This window comes from Papio anubis, chromosome 1 (genome assembly GCF_008728515.1).
Source record: "Papio anubis isolate 15944 chromosome 1, Panubis1.0, whole genome shotgun sequence".
Lineage (NCBI taxonomy): Eukaryota > Metazoa > Chordata > Mammalia > Primates > Cercopithecidae > Papio > Papio anubis.
The window spans coordinates 112,179,971-112,197,238 of NC_044976.1; the positions used below are offsets into that span (position 1 = coordinate 112,179,971).

At 39.7% G+C, this 17,268-nt stretch overlaps 1 protein-coding gene and 1 long non-coding RNA gene across 15 annotated transcripts in view; one reads left to right on the forward strand and one right to left on the reverse strand.

The window, feature by feature from the left end:
- Nucleotides 1-12,050, forward strand: part of LOC103887871 — a 42,313-nt gene extending 30,263 nt beyond the window's left edge. For all 5 annotated transcript variants that reach the window (XR_652128.4, XR_001892739.3, XR_001892738.3 and 2 more), the window contains 2 exons: nt 11,467-11,566; nt 11,660-12,050. This is a non-coding gene — a long non-coding RNA (uncharacterized LOC103887871). The remainder of the gene's footprint in view (nt 1-11,466; nt 11,567-11,659) is intronic.
- Nucleotides 1-17,268, reverse strand: part of PTPN22 (protein tyrosine phosphatase non-receptor type 22) — a 70,626-nt gene that overhangs the window by 29,047 nt on the left and 24,311 nt on the right. For 7 of the 10 annotated variants that reach the window (XM_021927324.2, XM_009215733.4, XM_021927380.2 and 4 more), the window contains exons 10-11: nt 15,038-15,115; nt 11,609-11,695 (exon numbers count right to left, since the gene is read on the reverse strand). The exons of 1 other annotated variant lie outside the window; for it this stretch is intronic. In XM_021927324.2, coding sequence (XP_021783016.2) covers nt 11,609-11,695; nt 15,038-15,115 — 165 coding nt within the window. The remainder of the gene's footprint in view (nt 1-11,608; nt 11,696-15,037; nt 15,116-17,268) is intronic. 2 more of the 10 variants (XM_009215739.4, XM_009215754.4) reach the window with 2 other exon arrangements.

Here is a 17,268-nt window from a genome sequence, read left to right on the forward strand (position 1 = left end):
TACAGGTGCAATGCAATTCTTATCAAAAGCCCAATGGCATTTCTACATAATTTGTTTAAAAACCAGAATAAAATTCATGGAATTTCAAAGGACACTGAATAGTCAAAACAATCTTTAAAAAGAAGAGCAAAGTTGAATGACACACTACCTGATTTCAAAAACTGCTACAAAGCGACAGTAATCAAAACGGTGTGGTACTGACATAGTATAGACCAAAGACCAGTGAAATAGAAGAGCTTAGAAAAACACAATTACATATGGTGGGCAATTGATTTTTGACAAAAGTGCCAAGAAAATTCAGTGGAGAAAGGAGAGTGTTTTCAACAAATGATTCTGGGAAAAACTAAATATACACATGCAAAAGAATGAAGTTGAGGCTGGGTGCAGTGGCTCACGCCTGTAATCCCAGCATTTTGGGAGGCCGAGGCGGTGGATCACCTAAGGTCAGGAGCTCGAGACCAGCCTGACAAAAATGGAGGAAACCCCATCTCTACTAAAAATACAAAATTAGCCAGGCATGGTGGTGCATGCCTGTAATCCCAGCTACTCAGGAGGCTGAGGCAGGAGAATCACTTGAACCCGGAAGGTGGAGGTTGCAGTGAGCCAAGATTGTGCCATTGCACTGCAGCCTGGGCAGCAAGAGTGAAACTCCATCTCAAAAAAAAAAAAAAAAGTGAGAATGAAGTTGGATCCTTATGGCACATACAGAAATTAACGCAAAAATGGATCAAATACCTAAACATAAGAGGTAAAATGTAAAACTGTTACAAGAAAATGGGCAAGCTTCATGACATTGAATTTGGCAATTATTTCTTGGATAGGACACCAAAGGCACAAACAACAAAAGAATAATAGGAAAATTGGACTTCATTGAGATTTAAGACTTTTACACACCAAAGGACACAATCAGCAGAGCAAAAATGGAAGGCGATATTTGCAAATCACATATCTGATAAGGGATCAATATCCAGAATATATAAAGAACTCCTGAAACTCAACAACATGTAAACAACTCAATTTTTTTTTTTTTTTTTTTTTTTTTTTGCAGGGTGGGGGACAGAGTCTTGCTCTGTCACCTGGGCTGGAGTGCAGTGGTGCGATCTCGGCTCACTGCAACCTCTGCCTCCAGCAATTCTCCTGCCTCAGCCTCCCAAGTAGCTGGGATTACAGGTACACACCACCATACCCAGCTAATTTTTGTCTTTGTAGGAGAGACGGGGTTTCACCATGTTGGCCAGGCTGGCCTCGAACTCCTGACCCCAAGTGATCTGCCCACCTCGGCCTCCCAAAGTGCTGGGAGTATAGGCGTGAGCCACCGCATACAGCCTCAATTTAAAAAATGAGCAAAATCTGGGCACCATGGCTCATGCTTGTAGTCCCAACTACTGGGGAGTTTGAGGTGGGAGGATTCCTTGAGGCCAGGAGTTTGAGACTAGCCTAGGCAACATAATGAGACCTTGTCTCTAAAAAAAAAAGTTAAAAAAAAATTAGCTTCGTGTGGTAGTGCATACCTATAGTTTCTGCTACTCAGGAGCTGAGGTGGGAGGATCACTTAAGGCCCAGGAGTTTGAGGCTTCAGTGAGCCAGGATGGTGCCACTAGACTCCAGCCTGAATGTCAGAGCAAGACCCTGACTAAAAAAAAAGTGGGGGTGGGTAGGGGAAGGCAAAGGACTTGAAGAGATATTTTTCCGAAGAGGATATACAAATGGCCAATGAGACCACAGAAAGGTGTTTAATCATTAGGAAAATACAAATCAAAATCACAATGAGATACCACTTCACACCTAATTAGGATGGCTGCCATCAAAAAAACAAAATAGGCCAGGTGTGGTGGCTCACGCCTGTAATCCCAGCACTTTGGGAGGCTGAGGTCGGCGGATCACGAGGTCAAGAGATCGAGACCATCCTGGCCAACATGGTGAAACCCCATCTGTACTAAAATACAAAAATTAGCTGGGCGTGGTGGCATGTGCCTGTAATCCCAGCTACTCAGGAGGCTGAGGCAGGATAATCGCTTGAACCCAGGAGGCGGAGGTTGCATTGAGCTGAGATTGCGCCACTGCACTCCAGCCTGGCAACAGAGCGAGACTCCGTCTCAAAAAAAGAAAGAGAAACTGGAACCCTTGTGTACTGTTGGTGGGAATGTAAAATGGCACAGCTGCTATGGAAAACAGTATGGCTGTTCTACAAGAAAACTAAACATAGAATTACCACATGTAATTCTACTTCTGGGTTATACCAAAGTAATTAAAAGCAGGGATACAAAGATATATTTGTATACCGGTGGTTATCACAGCATTACAGCAGCCAAAAGGTGGAAGGAACTCAAGTATCCATTGACGGATGAATGGATAAACAAAATGTGTGTGTGTGTGTGTGTGGTGTGTGTGTGTATAAACATATACAATGGAATATTATTCAGCCTTAATGAGTAAGAAAATTCTGACACATGTTATAACATGGAAGAAGCTTGAGGACATTAGGCTAAGTGAAATAAGCCAGACACAAAAGGACAAATACTATATGATTCCACCCATATCAGGTACCTAGAGTAGTCCAATTCATAGAGACAGAAAGTAGAATGATGGTTGCCAGGGGCCAGTGGGAGGGGAGAATAGGGCGTTATTGTTTAATGGACACAGAGTGTCTGTTTAGAATAATGAAAGTTCCAGAAATAGTGATGGTCACTCAACATTGTGAATATACTTAATGCCACTATATTGTACACTTAAAAATGGCTAAAATAGCAGATTAAAATGATATATTGTACCACAATAAAAATATTAATTGGAAAGTATCTCTTCCTTTTCTATTTCCTGGTATAGACTGTATAAAATTGGTATTAATTCTTCCTTAATCATTTGATAGAATTCTCTAGTGAAACTATGTGGGCCTGAGATTTCTTTTTTGGGAGTTTTAAAATTACAAATTCAGTTTTTCTAATCACTAAGGGGCTATTCAAATTATCTATGTCATGCCGAATAAATTGTGGTGGATTGTGTTTGAGAAAATAATCCATTCTGGGCTGGATGTGGTGACTCACGCCTGTAATCCTAGCACTTTGGGGGGCCAAGGCAGGAAAATCCCTTGAGCCCAGGAGTTCAAGACCAGCCTGGGCAACATAGCTCCTATTTCATTCCTGATATTGATAATTTTTATTTTCTCCCTTTTTATCTGTGTCAGTTTTTAAAAAGGTTTCTCAATTTCATTGATCTTGTTAAAGAACCAATTTTTTTTTATCTTTTAAAAAAACCAGGCTGGGCACCTTAGCTCACGCCTGTAATCCCAGCACTTTGGGAGGCTGAGGCAAGCAGATCACCTGAGGTCAGGAGTTCAAGACCAGCCTGGCCAACATGGCAAAACCCCGTCTCTACAAAAATACAAAACTTAGCTGGGCATGGTGGCACATACCTGTAGTACCAGCTACTTGGGAGGCTAAGGCAGGAGAATCGCTTGAACCTGGGAGGCGGAAGTTGCAGTGAGCCAAGATCATGCCACTGCACTTCAGCCTGGGTGATAGAGTTAAACTCTGTCTCAAAAAAACAAAAACAAACAAAGAAAAAACCAATTCTGATTTTTCTCTATTACTGTTTCCAATTTCATTGATTTCTGCTCTTTATTTCTTTTTCTATATTCTTGGAGTGAGAGCTTAGATTATTGAGACCTATACTGTTTTCTAATGGATGCACTTAGTGCTGTAAAGGTCCCTCTCAGTACTGCTATAGCTTCTGTCTCATAAATTGTGATATGTTGTATTTTCATTTTTGTTTAATTCACTGTGTTTCTTTATTTTCTTTGAGACTTTCTCTTTGACCCAATAGATTATTTAGAAAAGTGTGGTTTGATTTCCAAGTATTTGGATACTTTTCCATTACCTGTTACTGATTTTTTATTTTTTTAATTAATTAATTAATTTTTGAGACAGGGTCTCACTCTGTCACCCAGGCTGGAGTGCAGTGGCACAATCACAGTTCACTGCAGCCTTGACCTCCCAGGCTCAAGCAATCCTCCCACCTCAGCCCCCTGAGTAGCTGGGACTACAGGCACATGCTATCACACCTGGCTGAGTTTTTAATATTTGTAGAGACGGGGGTCCCCCTGTGTTACCCAGGATCATTTTCAACTCCTGGCCTCAAGGAATCCTCCCACCTTGGCCTCTCAAAGTGCTAGGATTACAGGCAAGAGCCACCATGCCCGGTCTCTGTTACTGATTTCTAATTTGATTCTATTGTGGTCAGAAAATATATTCCGTATAATTTCAATTTTTTTTTTTTTTTTTTTTTTTTTTTTTTTTTTGAGACAGAGTCTCGCTTTGTTGGCAAGGCTGGAGTGAAATGATCCTGTCTCGACTAGCTGCAACCTCCACCTCCCAGGTTCAAGCGATTCTCCTTCCTCAGCCTCGTAAGTAACTGGGATTACAGGCACCCATCACCACACCTGGCTAATTTTTGTATATTTAATAGAGACAGGGTTTGGCCAGGCTGGTCTCAAATTCCTGACCTCATGTGATCCACCCACCTTTGCCTCCCAAAGTGCCGGGATTACAGGTGTGAGCTGCAGTTCCCAGACTAATTTCAATTTTTTAAAAATTTTCAGATTTGTTTTATAGCTCAGGATATACTCTATCTTGATATATATTTTCCATAAGCCCTTTAAAAGAATGCGTATTCTTATTAGGTAGAGTGTTCTGTAAGTGTCAACTAGATTTTGTCAATTAGTGGTGTTGAGTTCACCTATATCCTTGCTGGTTTTCTGTCTAGTTCTATCAAAATTGTTGAAAGAAGAATATTGAAGTATCTGGCTATGACTGTGAAACATCTGTTTCTCTCCTTTAAGTTCTATGAGTTTTTCTTCACATATTTTGCAACTTCATTGTTTGGTCTATATACATTTAGGACTATTATGTCTTACTGGCAGATTGATCCTTTTATCATTATCTCTCCCTATCTCTGATAATTGTCTTTACTCTGAAGTCTACTTCATCTGATATTAACAGTCACTCCTGCTTTCCTTTGACTCATGTTTACATGATACATCTTTTTTCCATTCCTTTGTTTTTAGCCCTCTTATATATTTGAAGTGAGTTTCTCATAGACAACATATAGTTGAATTGTTTTTTTAATTCTCTGTGCCAATCTGGCAATTCACTCTACCACCAGTAAATATTGGTGTATTTAGGCTTATATGTTTAATGTAATTATTAATATGGTCAAGTTTCATTCCGCTATTTTATTTTTTGTTTTATTTTTATTCTGTTTCTCATTGCTATTTTCTTTTTCCTGACGTTTTCTCTTTCTTGCATTTTTTAGAATTCCATTTTGATTTACCTATAGTGTGTTTTATTATATCGCGTTGTATAGCCTTTTTTTAGTCATGGCTCTAGATATAGATTTAGATATATGGTATCACACTCTACTGGTGTTGTCATTTTACCAGGTCAAGTGTGGAAGCCTTATCTTCCTTTATGTTTCTTACCATCCTCCTGTTACAAGCATTTAAAATATTTTCTTTAATACGTTTAGAACAACATCAGTCAGTGTTATATTTTAGCTTCAATTGTAAAACATAATTTATAAAACTCAAGAGGAGAAGGAAAGTTTATTATATTTACCCATGTTTGCTTATTATATTCTTTCTTCCTTCTTTCATCATTTCCTTTCTGTTTAGAAAGCTTCCTTTGCCATTTTTTTAGGGTAGGTCTACTGGTAACAGTTTATCTTAGTTTTTCTTCATCTGAGAATGTCTTGATTTCCACTTCATCCCTGAAGGATGTTTTCGCTGGATTGACAGTTATTTTCTTTCAGCACTTGGGAAATATTGTGCCAATTCCTTCTGACCTCTATGATTCCTAATGCAAAATATGCTGTCATTCTAATTGTTTTCCTCCTACAGTTAAGGTGTCATCTTTTTCTGGCTGATTTCTAAAACTTTTTTGTTGTTTTTCATTTTCAGAAATTTAATTATCATGTATCTTCCAGTACTTTTTCAGCCCTGCCCTTTCTCTTTTCTTTCTGGGATTTTGATGACACAATGCTAGATTTTCTTTCTTTCTTTTTTTTTTTTCTCGTCCCTTAGTTCCCTGTTTATTTTTTTCAGTCTATTTTATCACTGTTGTTCAGACTGGGCAATTTCTATTGTTCTGCTTTTCAATTCATTAATACTTTTTTCTGTACCCTCTATTCTGCTGTTGAACCCATCTATTTTGCTTCAGTTACTGTATTTTTAAGTTCTAAAATTTCCATTTGCTTCTCTTTATATCTCGTTTTTTGCTGAGATTCTTTTTTTTTTTTTTTTTTTTGATGAGACTTTGTATTTTTTAATTTGGTTTAAGCATGTTTTTACTTTTTTTCTTTTTTTATATTTTCATTCTTTTTATTGTTTTTGTTGTTATTGTTTTAAGCATGCTTTTAATTGCTCACTGAAGCATTTTTATCTTGGCTGCTTTAAAATCCTTGTCAGATAATTCTGACATCTGTATCATCTCAGTGTTGTCACCTATTGTCCTTTTTTAAATTTGGTTTGAGATCTTCCTGGTTTTTGGTATAATAAGTGATTTTCAACTGAAATCTGGGTATTTTCACATTATTATGAAACTCTGAATCCTAGTTAAGCCTTCTCTTTTTGCTGGGGCTTTTTTTGTTTTTTTACAGAGTCTTGCTCTGTCACTTAGGCTGGAGTGCAGTGGTGCAATCTCAGATCACTGCAACCTCCATCTCCTGGGTTCAAACAATTCTCATGCCTCAGCCTCCTGAGTAGCTGGGATTACAGGTGCACACCATCATGCCCAGCTAACTTTTGTATTTTTAGTAGAGATAGGGTTTCACCATGCTGGCCAGGCTGGTCTCGAACTCCTGGCCTCAAGTGATCTGCCCACCTCGGCCTCCCAAAGTGCTGGGATTACAGGCATGCATCACCACACCTGGCCCTTGCTGGGGCTTTTTGATACTCTCTAGCAGGGGAAATGGTAGGGGGTGCTTCCTCATTGCTGCTGGGTGGATCCTTCCTCCATCAGGTTCCTCATTTAGCCTCTGTTGACACTCCAGGGGATGCACTGTTGGGAAGGCTCCTCACTTGTTCTCCACTGACACTGTAGTGGGAGTGGCCTCATTACCACCAGATGACTGTGAAAGTCCTGACTCTCCACTAGGCCTCTTCTGACACCACTTCAATGGGAAGGCATTGTGGGGTCATGTTAATACCAGGTAGAAGCCTACGTTCCTCACATTGTCTCCACTGACACTGTGATAGTGGTGACCTCATTACCACTAATGATGGTGAAAGTGTTTAGTTTCCACTGGGCCTCTTCTGATGCTACATATGGTCTCCACTGACACTGCAGGATAGGGAGCCTCATTACAGGCCAGTGGGGATGAAAGTTCCAGCTCTCTATTTGCCCTTCTCTAACACCACCCAAGAAGGCGTATTGGACACCTTATTATAGCCTTGTAAGGGTGGAAGTATAGGCTCCCCACTCAGCCTTTGTTGGCATGGATCAGATTGGGTCAGCTTTTGCTTCAGTGTTGGCTACAGTAGAATGATTATTGTCTAATAATGTTCTGTCTTGATAGGCTGCCCATTTACTGGTTCTTTGGCTAGAGATAGCAGGCTTTTATTGGGGCATCTTTTTTCTCTGCACTGTTAGCATTTCTCAGTTGTTGGCATCTTAAGCACCAAGTTTAAATTATATGAGGCAAAGAAAACCGAGGGAGCTCACCACCATTTTGTTCCTCAAGTCCGGAGGGCCCTGACTAGTCTGCCTTTTTCTCTCCATCCCTCAGAGTTTTCTAGTGTTTGTTTTATGTATAATATCCAGGATTTCTAGTTGCACTTAGTGGAAGGAATAGGAAAAGTATCTCTACTAGATCTTTCTAGAAGCAGAAGTCCTCCATGGCTATCTTTAACCAGTTCCCCCTGTGAGGGGTTGAACTGTGTTCCTGTATCCCCATTTACTGGCTAAGGACCCACTCCAAACAACCCAGCTATCCAGAGCCATGGCACTGCTACTGGGCTACATTTGAGTACTGACATTTCCTAGAACCTAAATAAAATAAGCACAGTTACTCCAGCAACACATTAAGACAATATTCTTTGTTCAAGTAGACTTTATTCTAAGGGTGTAAGGATGGTTAATAATCATATAATTATATGACTGCATTAATAGGTCAAAGGAGGGAAAATCCATCTAATCACTCCATAATGCAAAAATAGGCAATTGATAAGAATTCAACATGTTGGCCAGGTGCAATGGCTCGTGCCTATAATCCCAGCACTTTGGGAGGCCGAGGTGGGCGGATAATCTGAGGTAAGGATTTCAAGGCCAGCCTGACCAACATGGAGAAACCCCATCTCTACTAAAAATACAAAATAAGTCAAGCGTGGTGGCACATGCCTATAGTCCCAGCTACTAGGGAGCCTGAGACAGGAGAATCACTTGAACCCTGGAGGCAGAGGTTGCAGTGAGCTGAGATCGCGCCATTGCACTCCAGCCCAGGCAACAAGAGCAAAACTCCGTCTCGAAAATAATAATAATAATAATAATAATAATTCAACATGCTTTCTGAAGAAATTCTTCAGAAAATGAAAATCAATGAATTATTCCTTTAAACAATTTAAAAATTCATATGTCCAATCAAAATTCAAAATTATGCTTAGTGAGACACCAGAATAATTCCTATCAAAATTAGAATTGTTTATTTCACCTCTATTATTTGACATTGTTCTGGGATTACTAGCCAATGAAATGGGCATGAATATAAAATAAGTAACAATTCCTAGCAACTATATTCTTATTCCATGTCCCTTCACCATATCATTTCTCCTTGCAGTTGATATTAACTATAAGATTGCTTAATTAGTTCCCTAGCCCCAACATTTATTCTGGCTTTCTTCCCACCCACCTGTCTTGCTGAGGTCTCAAGTATGCTTCATCATTCAAATGATGAGAATTATGATCAGGGCCACGTCTGAAACACTTTGTATTCCTAATGCTGAGAAAATAGTAGAGCCTCAGTGAGTATTTTCAGATTAATAATTTAAAATGCGATATTAAAAATTGAAATGTATATGTCACATATCACTTGAACCCAGGAGGCAGAGGTTGCAGTGAGCCAAGATCGCGCCACTGCACTCCATCCTGGGCGACAGAATGAGATTCTGTCTCCAAAAAAAAAAAAGAAATGTATATGTCACATGAAGGCAAGGCAGCAGTAATTTTGTCTTGTTAAGGTTTGTTCAGAATCTAACACTTTGTGGTTATACAGTATTTAACATCAATTTTTGTGATGAGATCAAAATAGCATATCCTAGAACTCTCAATATTTTTAAATTGGCATTTGGCCAAATCATAATAGTTTTTATATCTTAGGCCTCCAGCTGAAAATCCTTTGGATATTCTAAAATATTCTCAAAACTTCAATGATTCAAGAAAGCAATCAACAGAGTGAAGAGACAACCCGTGCAATGGAAGAAAATTCTGCAAACTATACATCTGATAAGTATCCAACAGCATTGGATACTTACATAGCGTAAGGACTCAACCCAACAACAAGAAAACAAATAACCTGATTTTAAAATGGATAAAAGACCTGAAAAGATTTCTCAAAAGAAAACATACAGATGGCCAATAGGCATATGAAAAGATGTTCAACATCACTAATCATCAGGGAAATGCAAATTGAAACCACAGTGACCTGTCATCTGTCACTTGTTAGGATGGCTATTATCAAAAAGACAAGAGATAACAAAAGTTAGAATATGAAGAAAAGAGAACACTTGTACCCTGTTGATGGGAACATAAATTAGTACAGAAATTATGAAAAACAGGATGGAGATTCCTCAAAAAATTAAAAATAGAACTACCATATGATCTAGCAATTCAACTTCTCGGTATATATCTGAAGGAAATGAAGTCACTGTGTCAGAGAGATATCTGCACTCCCATGTTTATTGCAGCATTACTCACAATAGTCAAGACACAGAATCAACCTTGGTGTCCATCAGTAGATGAATGAATAAAGAAAATGTGGTATACATACACAATGGAGTACCATACAGCCTTTAAAAAAGAAGGAAATCCTGTTATTTGTGACAACACGGATGAACCTGAAAGACATGCTAACTGAAATAAGCCAGGCACAGAAAGACAAATACCACATTATCTCACTTATATGTGGAACCTTTTTTTTTTTTTAAGTGAAACTCATAGAAGCAGAGTATAGAATAATGGTTACCAGGAGGCTGGGTGGAGAGTTGGGGGAGAGATGGGGTTGGGGAGATGTCAGTCAAAGTATACAAAATGTCAGTTAGACAGTAGGAATAAGTTCAAGCTGTACAATGTTGTACAACATGGTGACTATAGTTAATAACAATGTATTGTATACTTCAAAATAGCTGATAGTAAATTTTAAACATGGGAGCAGAATATATGCTTGCCCTTTTACTCCTATTGTTTCTAAATTTAGCTGAAAACTAACTGTATGCAGTAGGTTAATCAGAGATGAATTTTTTTAATAATTTTTTTAGAGACAGGGTCTCACTCTGTTGCCCAGGCAGGAGTGCAGTTGTGGGATCATGGCTCACTGCAGTCTTGTCCTCCTGGGCTTATGCAATCCTCCCAGCTCAGTCTCCTGAGTAGCTGGGACCACAGGCACATGCCTGTGCCTGGCTACCATTGTTCTTTTGAGACAGAGTTTTACTCGTTTCCTAGGCTGGAATGCAATGGTGCAATATCGGCTCACTGCAACCTCTGCCTCCTGGGTTCAAGCGAGTCTTCTGCCTCAGCCTCCTGAATAGCTGGGATTACAGGCACCTGCCACCATGTCCAGCTAATTTTTGTATTTTTAGTAGAGACTGGGTTTTGCCATAGTGACCAGGCTGGTCTTGAACGCCTGACCTCAGGTGATCTGCCCGCCTCGGCCTCCCAAAGTGCTGGGATTACAGGCATGAACCACCACGCCCGGCCATTTTGAAAAATTTTTTTGTAGAGAAAATTGTTATGTTGCCGAGGCTGGTCTCAAACTCCTAGGCTCAAACCAATCCTCCCAACTTGGCCTTCCAAAGTGCTGGGATTACAGGCATGAACCACCTCGCCCAGCCAAGAGATTATTTTTAAATTTTTATTTCTCTTTGAGACAGGGTCTCACTTTGTTGCCCAAGCTGGAGTGCGGTGGTGCCATTTCAGCTCACTGCGACCTCCACCTCCCAGGTTCAAGCAATCCTCCTGCCTCAGCCTCTGGAGTAGCTGGGACTACAGGTATGCCCCACCACTCCTGGCTAAATTTTTTTTTTTTTTTTTTTTTGGAGATGGGGTTCACCATGTTGGCCAGGCTGGTCTTGAATTCCTGACCTCAGGTGATCTGCCTGCCTCAACCTCCCAAAATGCTGGGATTACAGGCGCGAGCCACCGGACCTAGTGAGATTAATTTTTTAAGTTAAGTTACCTCAAATTAATTTGTTCTTTTCCACAGGAAATTTTTAGTGCAGCCCTATGCACATCTGACGCTTTCAATTTAGTTGTGACAATGGATAAATCCTGCAACAAATCTGACATCCCTTGACCAAAAGCAAGTACGAAAATTTTTTTGACATCATATCTAGTTTAAATTTTACCTCTGTTCCAGAATGTTTATCTCTGATAACATCCATCTGTCTCTTAAATAGTTCTAATACAGCATTGTAGACCAGTTCATATTGTTCCTGAAGAGCATCACAACCCAGAACAAATGAAAACAAAAAGAAAAAAAATGGTGAACTGCAGGACCAGATTTTAGGAATTTGAACACCAATCAAATCCTAATATAGCAGACCCAAAAGGACAATCAGCATGTTATTAAACTTACTAACAATGCCTTATGCTTGCATAGTTCACTTCAGATTTCAAAGCACTTTTATGCTGCTGAAAATAGCTATTTGATACACCTGTAACTAATGTACAAGAATCTTATGACTTGTTTCTTTTATGTTCTAACCCTACTTTCTTATCTTTCTCTCCATCATTCCTCTAATTCTGTTTCCTTTGCTCATATTAAAAAAAAAAATGTATTTCATTCTAGATGGATTTTTTGTAAGCAACCTTCATCTTTTCTGGAAAAAGAGATAGTAGTTGGTGTATAGATAGGTAACTTCAATGTATACGCTTTAATTCGGTCCTCTCAATTGCTCTATAAAGTAGATAGGCTATTATACCTATTTACAAACAGTTTATCCCAGGTCATTCAGAAGGAATTTCCAGGACTTGACTCAGAAACTTAATTTCCACACTCTTAGTTCAGTGCATTTAGATAAAGTTGCTAAAATTTTGTCCTAGTAAAGATACCAAAGAAAAGTAAACCACTAAATAAGGTTTGGAAATTTGTGGTTACAAAAGGATTTCACCATAGAGAAATGAGACATCTACTATTACAAGGTTTACGAGTTATTACTATTCTGTTTTAGCCTGTACTTGCTCAAGCACTTAATTTTGAACCTACTTTTTATCTGAATGGGCCTATTCAGAGTTTTCCCTGACGCTTTACACATTTCTATACAAATAAGGAACAACATTTTTTCAAAGATAATTTTAGCAAGAAACAATGCAGAGTCTGTATCATCCAATACAGTCATTAGTATGCTCTTTTTTTTTTTTTTTTTTTGAGACATGGTCTCACCATGTTGCCCAGGTTGGAGTGCAGTGATGCAATTTCGGCTTACCACAGCCTCGACCTCCCAGGCTCAAGTGATGCTCCCACCTCAGTCTCCCAAGTAAGTTGGGACTGCAGGCACCTGCCACTACACCCTGCTAATTTTTGTATTTTTTGTAGAGACAAGGTCTCACTATGTTGCGCAGGCTGGTTTTGAACTCCTGAGCTCAAGCGATCCACCTGCCTCAGCCTCCCAAAGTGCGGGGGTTATAGGCATGAGCCACCACATCTGGCTAATTTTTTTAAGAAAGAAAAATCAGGGCCGGGCAAGGTGGCTCACGCCTGTAATCCCAGCACTTTGGGAGGCTGAGGCAGGCGGATCACGAAGTCAGGAGTTCAAGACCAGCCTGGCCAGCATGGTGAAACTCCATCTCCACTACAAACACAAAAAATTAGCTAAGCATGGTGGCACATGCCAGTAGTCCCACCTACTCAGGAGGCTGAGGCAGGAGAATTGCTTGAAACTGGCAGAGCAGAGGTTGCACTGAGCCGAGATCGTGCCATTGCACTCCAGCCTGAGTGACAGAGTGAAAGACCATCTCAAAAAAAAAAAAAGAAAAGAAAAGAAAAAAAAGAAAGAAAAATCAGACAGGAAGCTCTCATCTGGTTACAGTGCCATTTCCTGGTTAGAGTAGTGTCAGAAAAAAACAGCTACAACTGTTAAATTCAGTTAGTTGTTTGATAATGCCAAAATGTGAAGGCTTTTTCAGCTGTCTTTCAACTCTTAAAAGTAGACCTGAAATGGAATTTGTTTTTGAAATGGAGTATAGTTTTATTAAATTAGTATTGCAATTTATGTAACTAGATTCCATACTTCTGGAATCTTTATGCATTTACATAGATCAGCCTTCTTTCAAGTCTGACAGCATTAAACCACTAATGCTTTCATTTCATATAAGCTTTCTCCCTCACAGGTTGAATATAGAAAACACCTACACTCAGCACATGAAAAGTTATTTTTTTCCACCAGCTATTAGTGGAAAACCTGTGGAGGCCAGTTTTATATTATAATAGCTCTTTATTTTTTCCCTTTAATTAACAACTTCTAGACTAAAATACCTGAATTGCCATTGTAAGTGGTTTTATCTCTAAAACTATTTGCATCTTCATTTCTAAGTGTCTTAAACACTTTAAGGTCTTGCTATTTAAGTCGTTAAAAGTAGTTCTAACAGATTACACAAAAGTGCCTGTTAATAAACATCAATATACATTTGATGAATGAATGGGTCAATTCTAAATTCTATATTAAAAATGAATACCGCTTAGAAAACTAAAACTGTTGGGTAAAACTATTGGTGTAGAAATGTGAGTGAAATTAATATTGTAGACAGTGAGAGATTTGAGCTAGGAGGAGAAGGGAAGAGCATTCCTAAATGGAATGAACAAGTGTGGGCATTCTGGGGTAGGTTAAAAGATTGTGATACATAAATATAGTGTGATTATAATATATACATATATATATATATATACACACACACACACTTTTTTTTTTTTTTTTTGAGACAGAGTCTCACTCTGTTGCCCAGGCTGGAGTGCAGTGGTGTGATCTCGCCCACTGCAACCTCTACCTCGCAGGTTCAAGCAATTCTCCTGCCTCAGCCTCCTGAATAGCTGGGATTGCAGGTGGCTGCCATCATGTCCAGCTAATTTTTGTATTTTCAGTAGAGACGAGGTTTCAGCATATTGGTCAGGCTGGTCTCGAACTCCTGACCTCAGGTGATCCACCCACATCAGCCTCCCAAAGTGCTGGGATTACAGGTGTGAGCCACTGTGCCTGGCCCAATTATGTTTTTTTAAAAAAGTATGCATGCAATAAGAATCAGGAGAAACTATAGAAAAATAGTAATAGTGGCTATCTCTAGGTAATAGGAATATATTTTTTATTTTTATTTTTCAGTGTTTCCTAAAATGAGCACATAGACTGAATTCTCCATATTCTGTTACCACATCCTGAGGTAGAGATTATAAATCCCTGATTTTCTATGCTTTCAGAGATGAATTTTATCACTACAAAATTTCAAGTTAACATGACCTAGCTATTTCAAGTTCACAAGCCAACCAGTTTGTTGAATAGTTTTACAACATCCTTTGTAAGGAAGTAAGTAATATTACATTGGTGTCTTAATATTTTCTGAACAGACAGTAAAATAAGGAACGAAAGGAATTTGACCCAGGACAGGGATACAGGAAAAATATTGGGATATTCAGAGTTACAGAAAATGGCAATGGACTCTAGAGCATGTAATAGTAAATTGGTGTTATATCTGAGCAGTCAGCTGTTTTTGGATGCCTCACCATTAAACATAGAGAGGGAGCAAGACTTAGACACACTTTCTGATCCATTCACTACAGTTCATACCTGAGTTTGAACTAATGAAGGCCTCTGTGTCCGCATTTCCTGGATCAAACTGAAAACACTGAAGTTCTCAGGAATTATCTATCGAATTAAAGGGGAAAATATCTTATTCCTTTCAATACTTTGTTAATAAATTATTGCTACTTTTTCATAGTCTTGTACTTCCATGGCATCTGCTCTTCTAACATGGGGTAATATCAGAAAAAATGATGCATTTTTAAAACAAATGAGGTTTCTTATCACTTGCAACATGATTTAAAGCCTGGTATTTTCCCTAGAAAAGACTAAAGAAACTCTTCAGAATGATTTCACACCGTGTAACCAAATGTCTAAAACTATAGATATAACGAGGGACAAGATTCAGTAGATGCACAAGTATGAGAGTTGTATAAAATAAAAGAGGTTGGTAGATAGGTCTAAAGGCCATATTTTAAACTTCCTATTAGACATTAAAAAATGATTTATAGATTGGAACGCAAAGTATGATTGCAGTAAGTTGAGTCCATCTATTAAAGCAGTTTGGATAAAGGAAGGGTAACTATATAATTTAGGACAGTGGTCCTCAAACTTTATCATGCATCACAATCACCTGGACAGCTTGCTGGGCCCCCATCTCTAGAGATACGATTCAATTCAATGGGGCCCAGTAATTTGCCTTCACCTTAGGTTAGGTGCACCTAACCCCCTTGGGCTTCAACCCCTACATTATTGGAATCTCCAAAGATGGGAAAACAAACATTAAAGGATATATAAATTACAGACTTCCCGGGAGTCTGAAAAAGTAGAAATAGAAATCTTTGACCTATTTTCAATATTTCACAAGAACTAACAGAAATTATATGTCTACTAAAACAGCTGCACAAGCTAAGTGAAATACCTGGTTTCCTTGGGTTTTGTTTTTTGTTTTTGTTTTTGAGACGGAGTTTTGCTCTTGTTGCCCAGGCCAAGTGCAATGGCACAATCTCGGCTCACTGCAGCCTCCCTCTCCCAGGTTCAAGCGATTCTCCTGCCTCAGCCTCCCGAGTAGCTGGGATAACAGGCATGCACCACCACACCCGGCTAATTTTGTATTTTTAGTAGAGATGGGGTTTCTCCATGTTGATCAGGCTAGTCTTGAAGTCCCGACCTCAGGTGATCCACCCACCTCAGCCTCCCAAAGTGCTGAGATTACAGGCATGAGCCACCGCACCTGGCCAAGTTTTCTTGGTTTTGATTAGAATTGTCAACTCAGAATGGTTGAACAGTAGAACAGTGATATCCAGTAAAAATATAATGTGAGTCACATATGTAATTTTAAATTTCCTTTCCTTTTTTTTTTTTTTTTGAGAAGGAGTTTCACTTTCGTTGCCCAAGCTGGAGTACAATTGGTCCAATCTTGGCTCACTGCAACCTCCACCTCCCAGGTTCAAGTGATTCTCCTGTCTCAGCCTCTGGAGTAGCTGGTATTACAGGCATGTGCCATCACACCTGGCTAATTTTGTATTTTTAGTAGAGACAGCATTTCACCATATTGGTCAGGCTGGTCTCGAACTCCTGAAGGTGATCAGCCTGCCTTGGCCTCCCAAAGTGCTGGGATTACAGGCGTGAGCCACCACGCCCAGCCGAAAATTTCTTTCTTTTCTTTCTTTTTTTTTTTTTTTTTTTTTTGTGAGACGGAGTCTCACTCTGTTGCCCAGGCTGGAGTGCAGTGGCACAATCTCGGCTCACTGCAAACTCCGCCTCCCAGGTTCACACCATTCTCCTGCCTCAGCCTCCCGAGTAGCTGGGACTACAGGCGCCCGCCACCACGCCCGGCTAGTTTTTTGTATTTTTAGTAGAGATAAGGTTTCACCGTGTTAGCCAGGATGGTCTCGATCTCCTGACCTCGTGATCCACCCGCCTCAGCCTCCCAAAGTGCTGGGATTACAGGCGTGAGCCACCGCGCCCAGCCTCTTTTTTTTTTTTTTTTTTTGAGATGGAGTCTCTATCACCCAGGCTGGAGTACAGTGGCTCAGTCTCTGCTTACTGCAACCTCCACCTCCCGGGTTCAAGCGATTCTCCTGCCTCAGCCTCCTGAGTAGCTGGGATTACGGGCATGCACCACCATGCCTGGCTAATTTTTTTTGCTTTTCTTTTTTTTTTTGAGATGGAGTCTCGCTCTGTCACCTAGGCCGGAGTGCAGTGGCGCGAACTTGGCTCACTGCAAGCTCCGCCTCCCCGGTTCAAGCCATTCTCCCACCTCAGCCTCCTGAGTA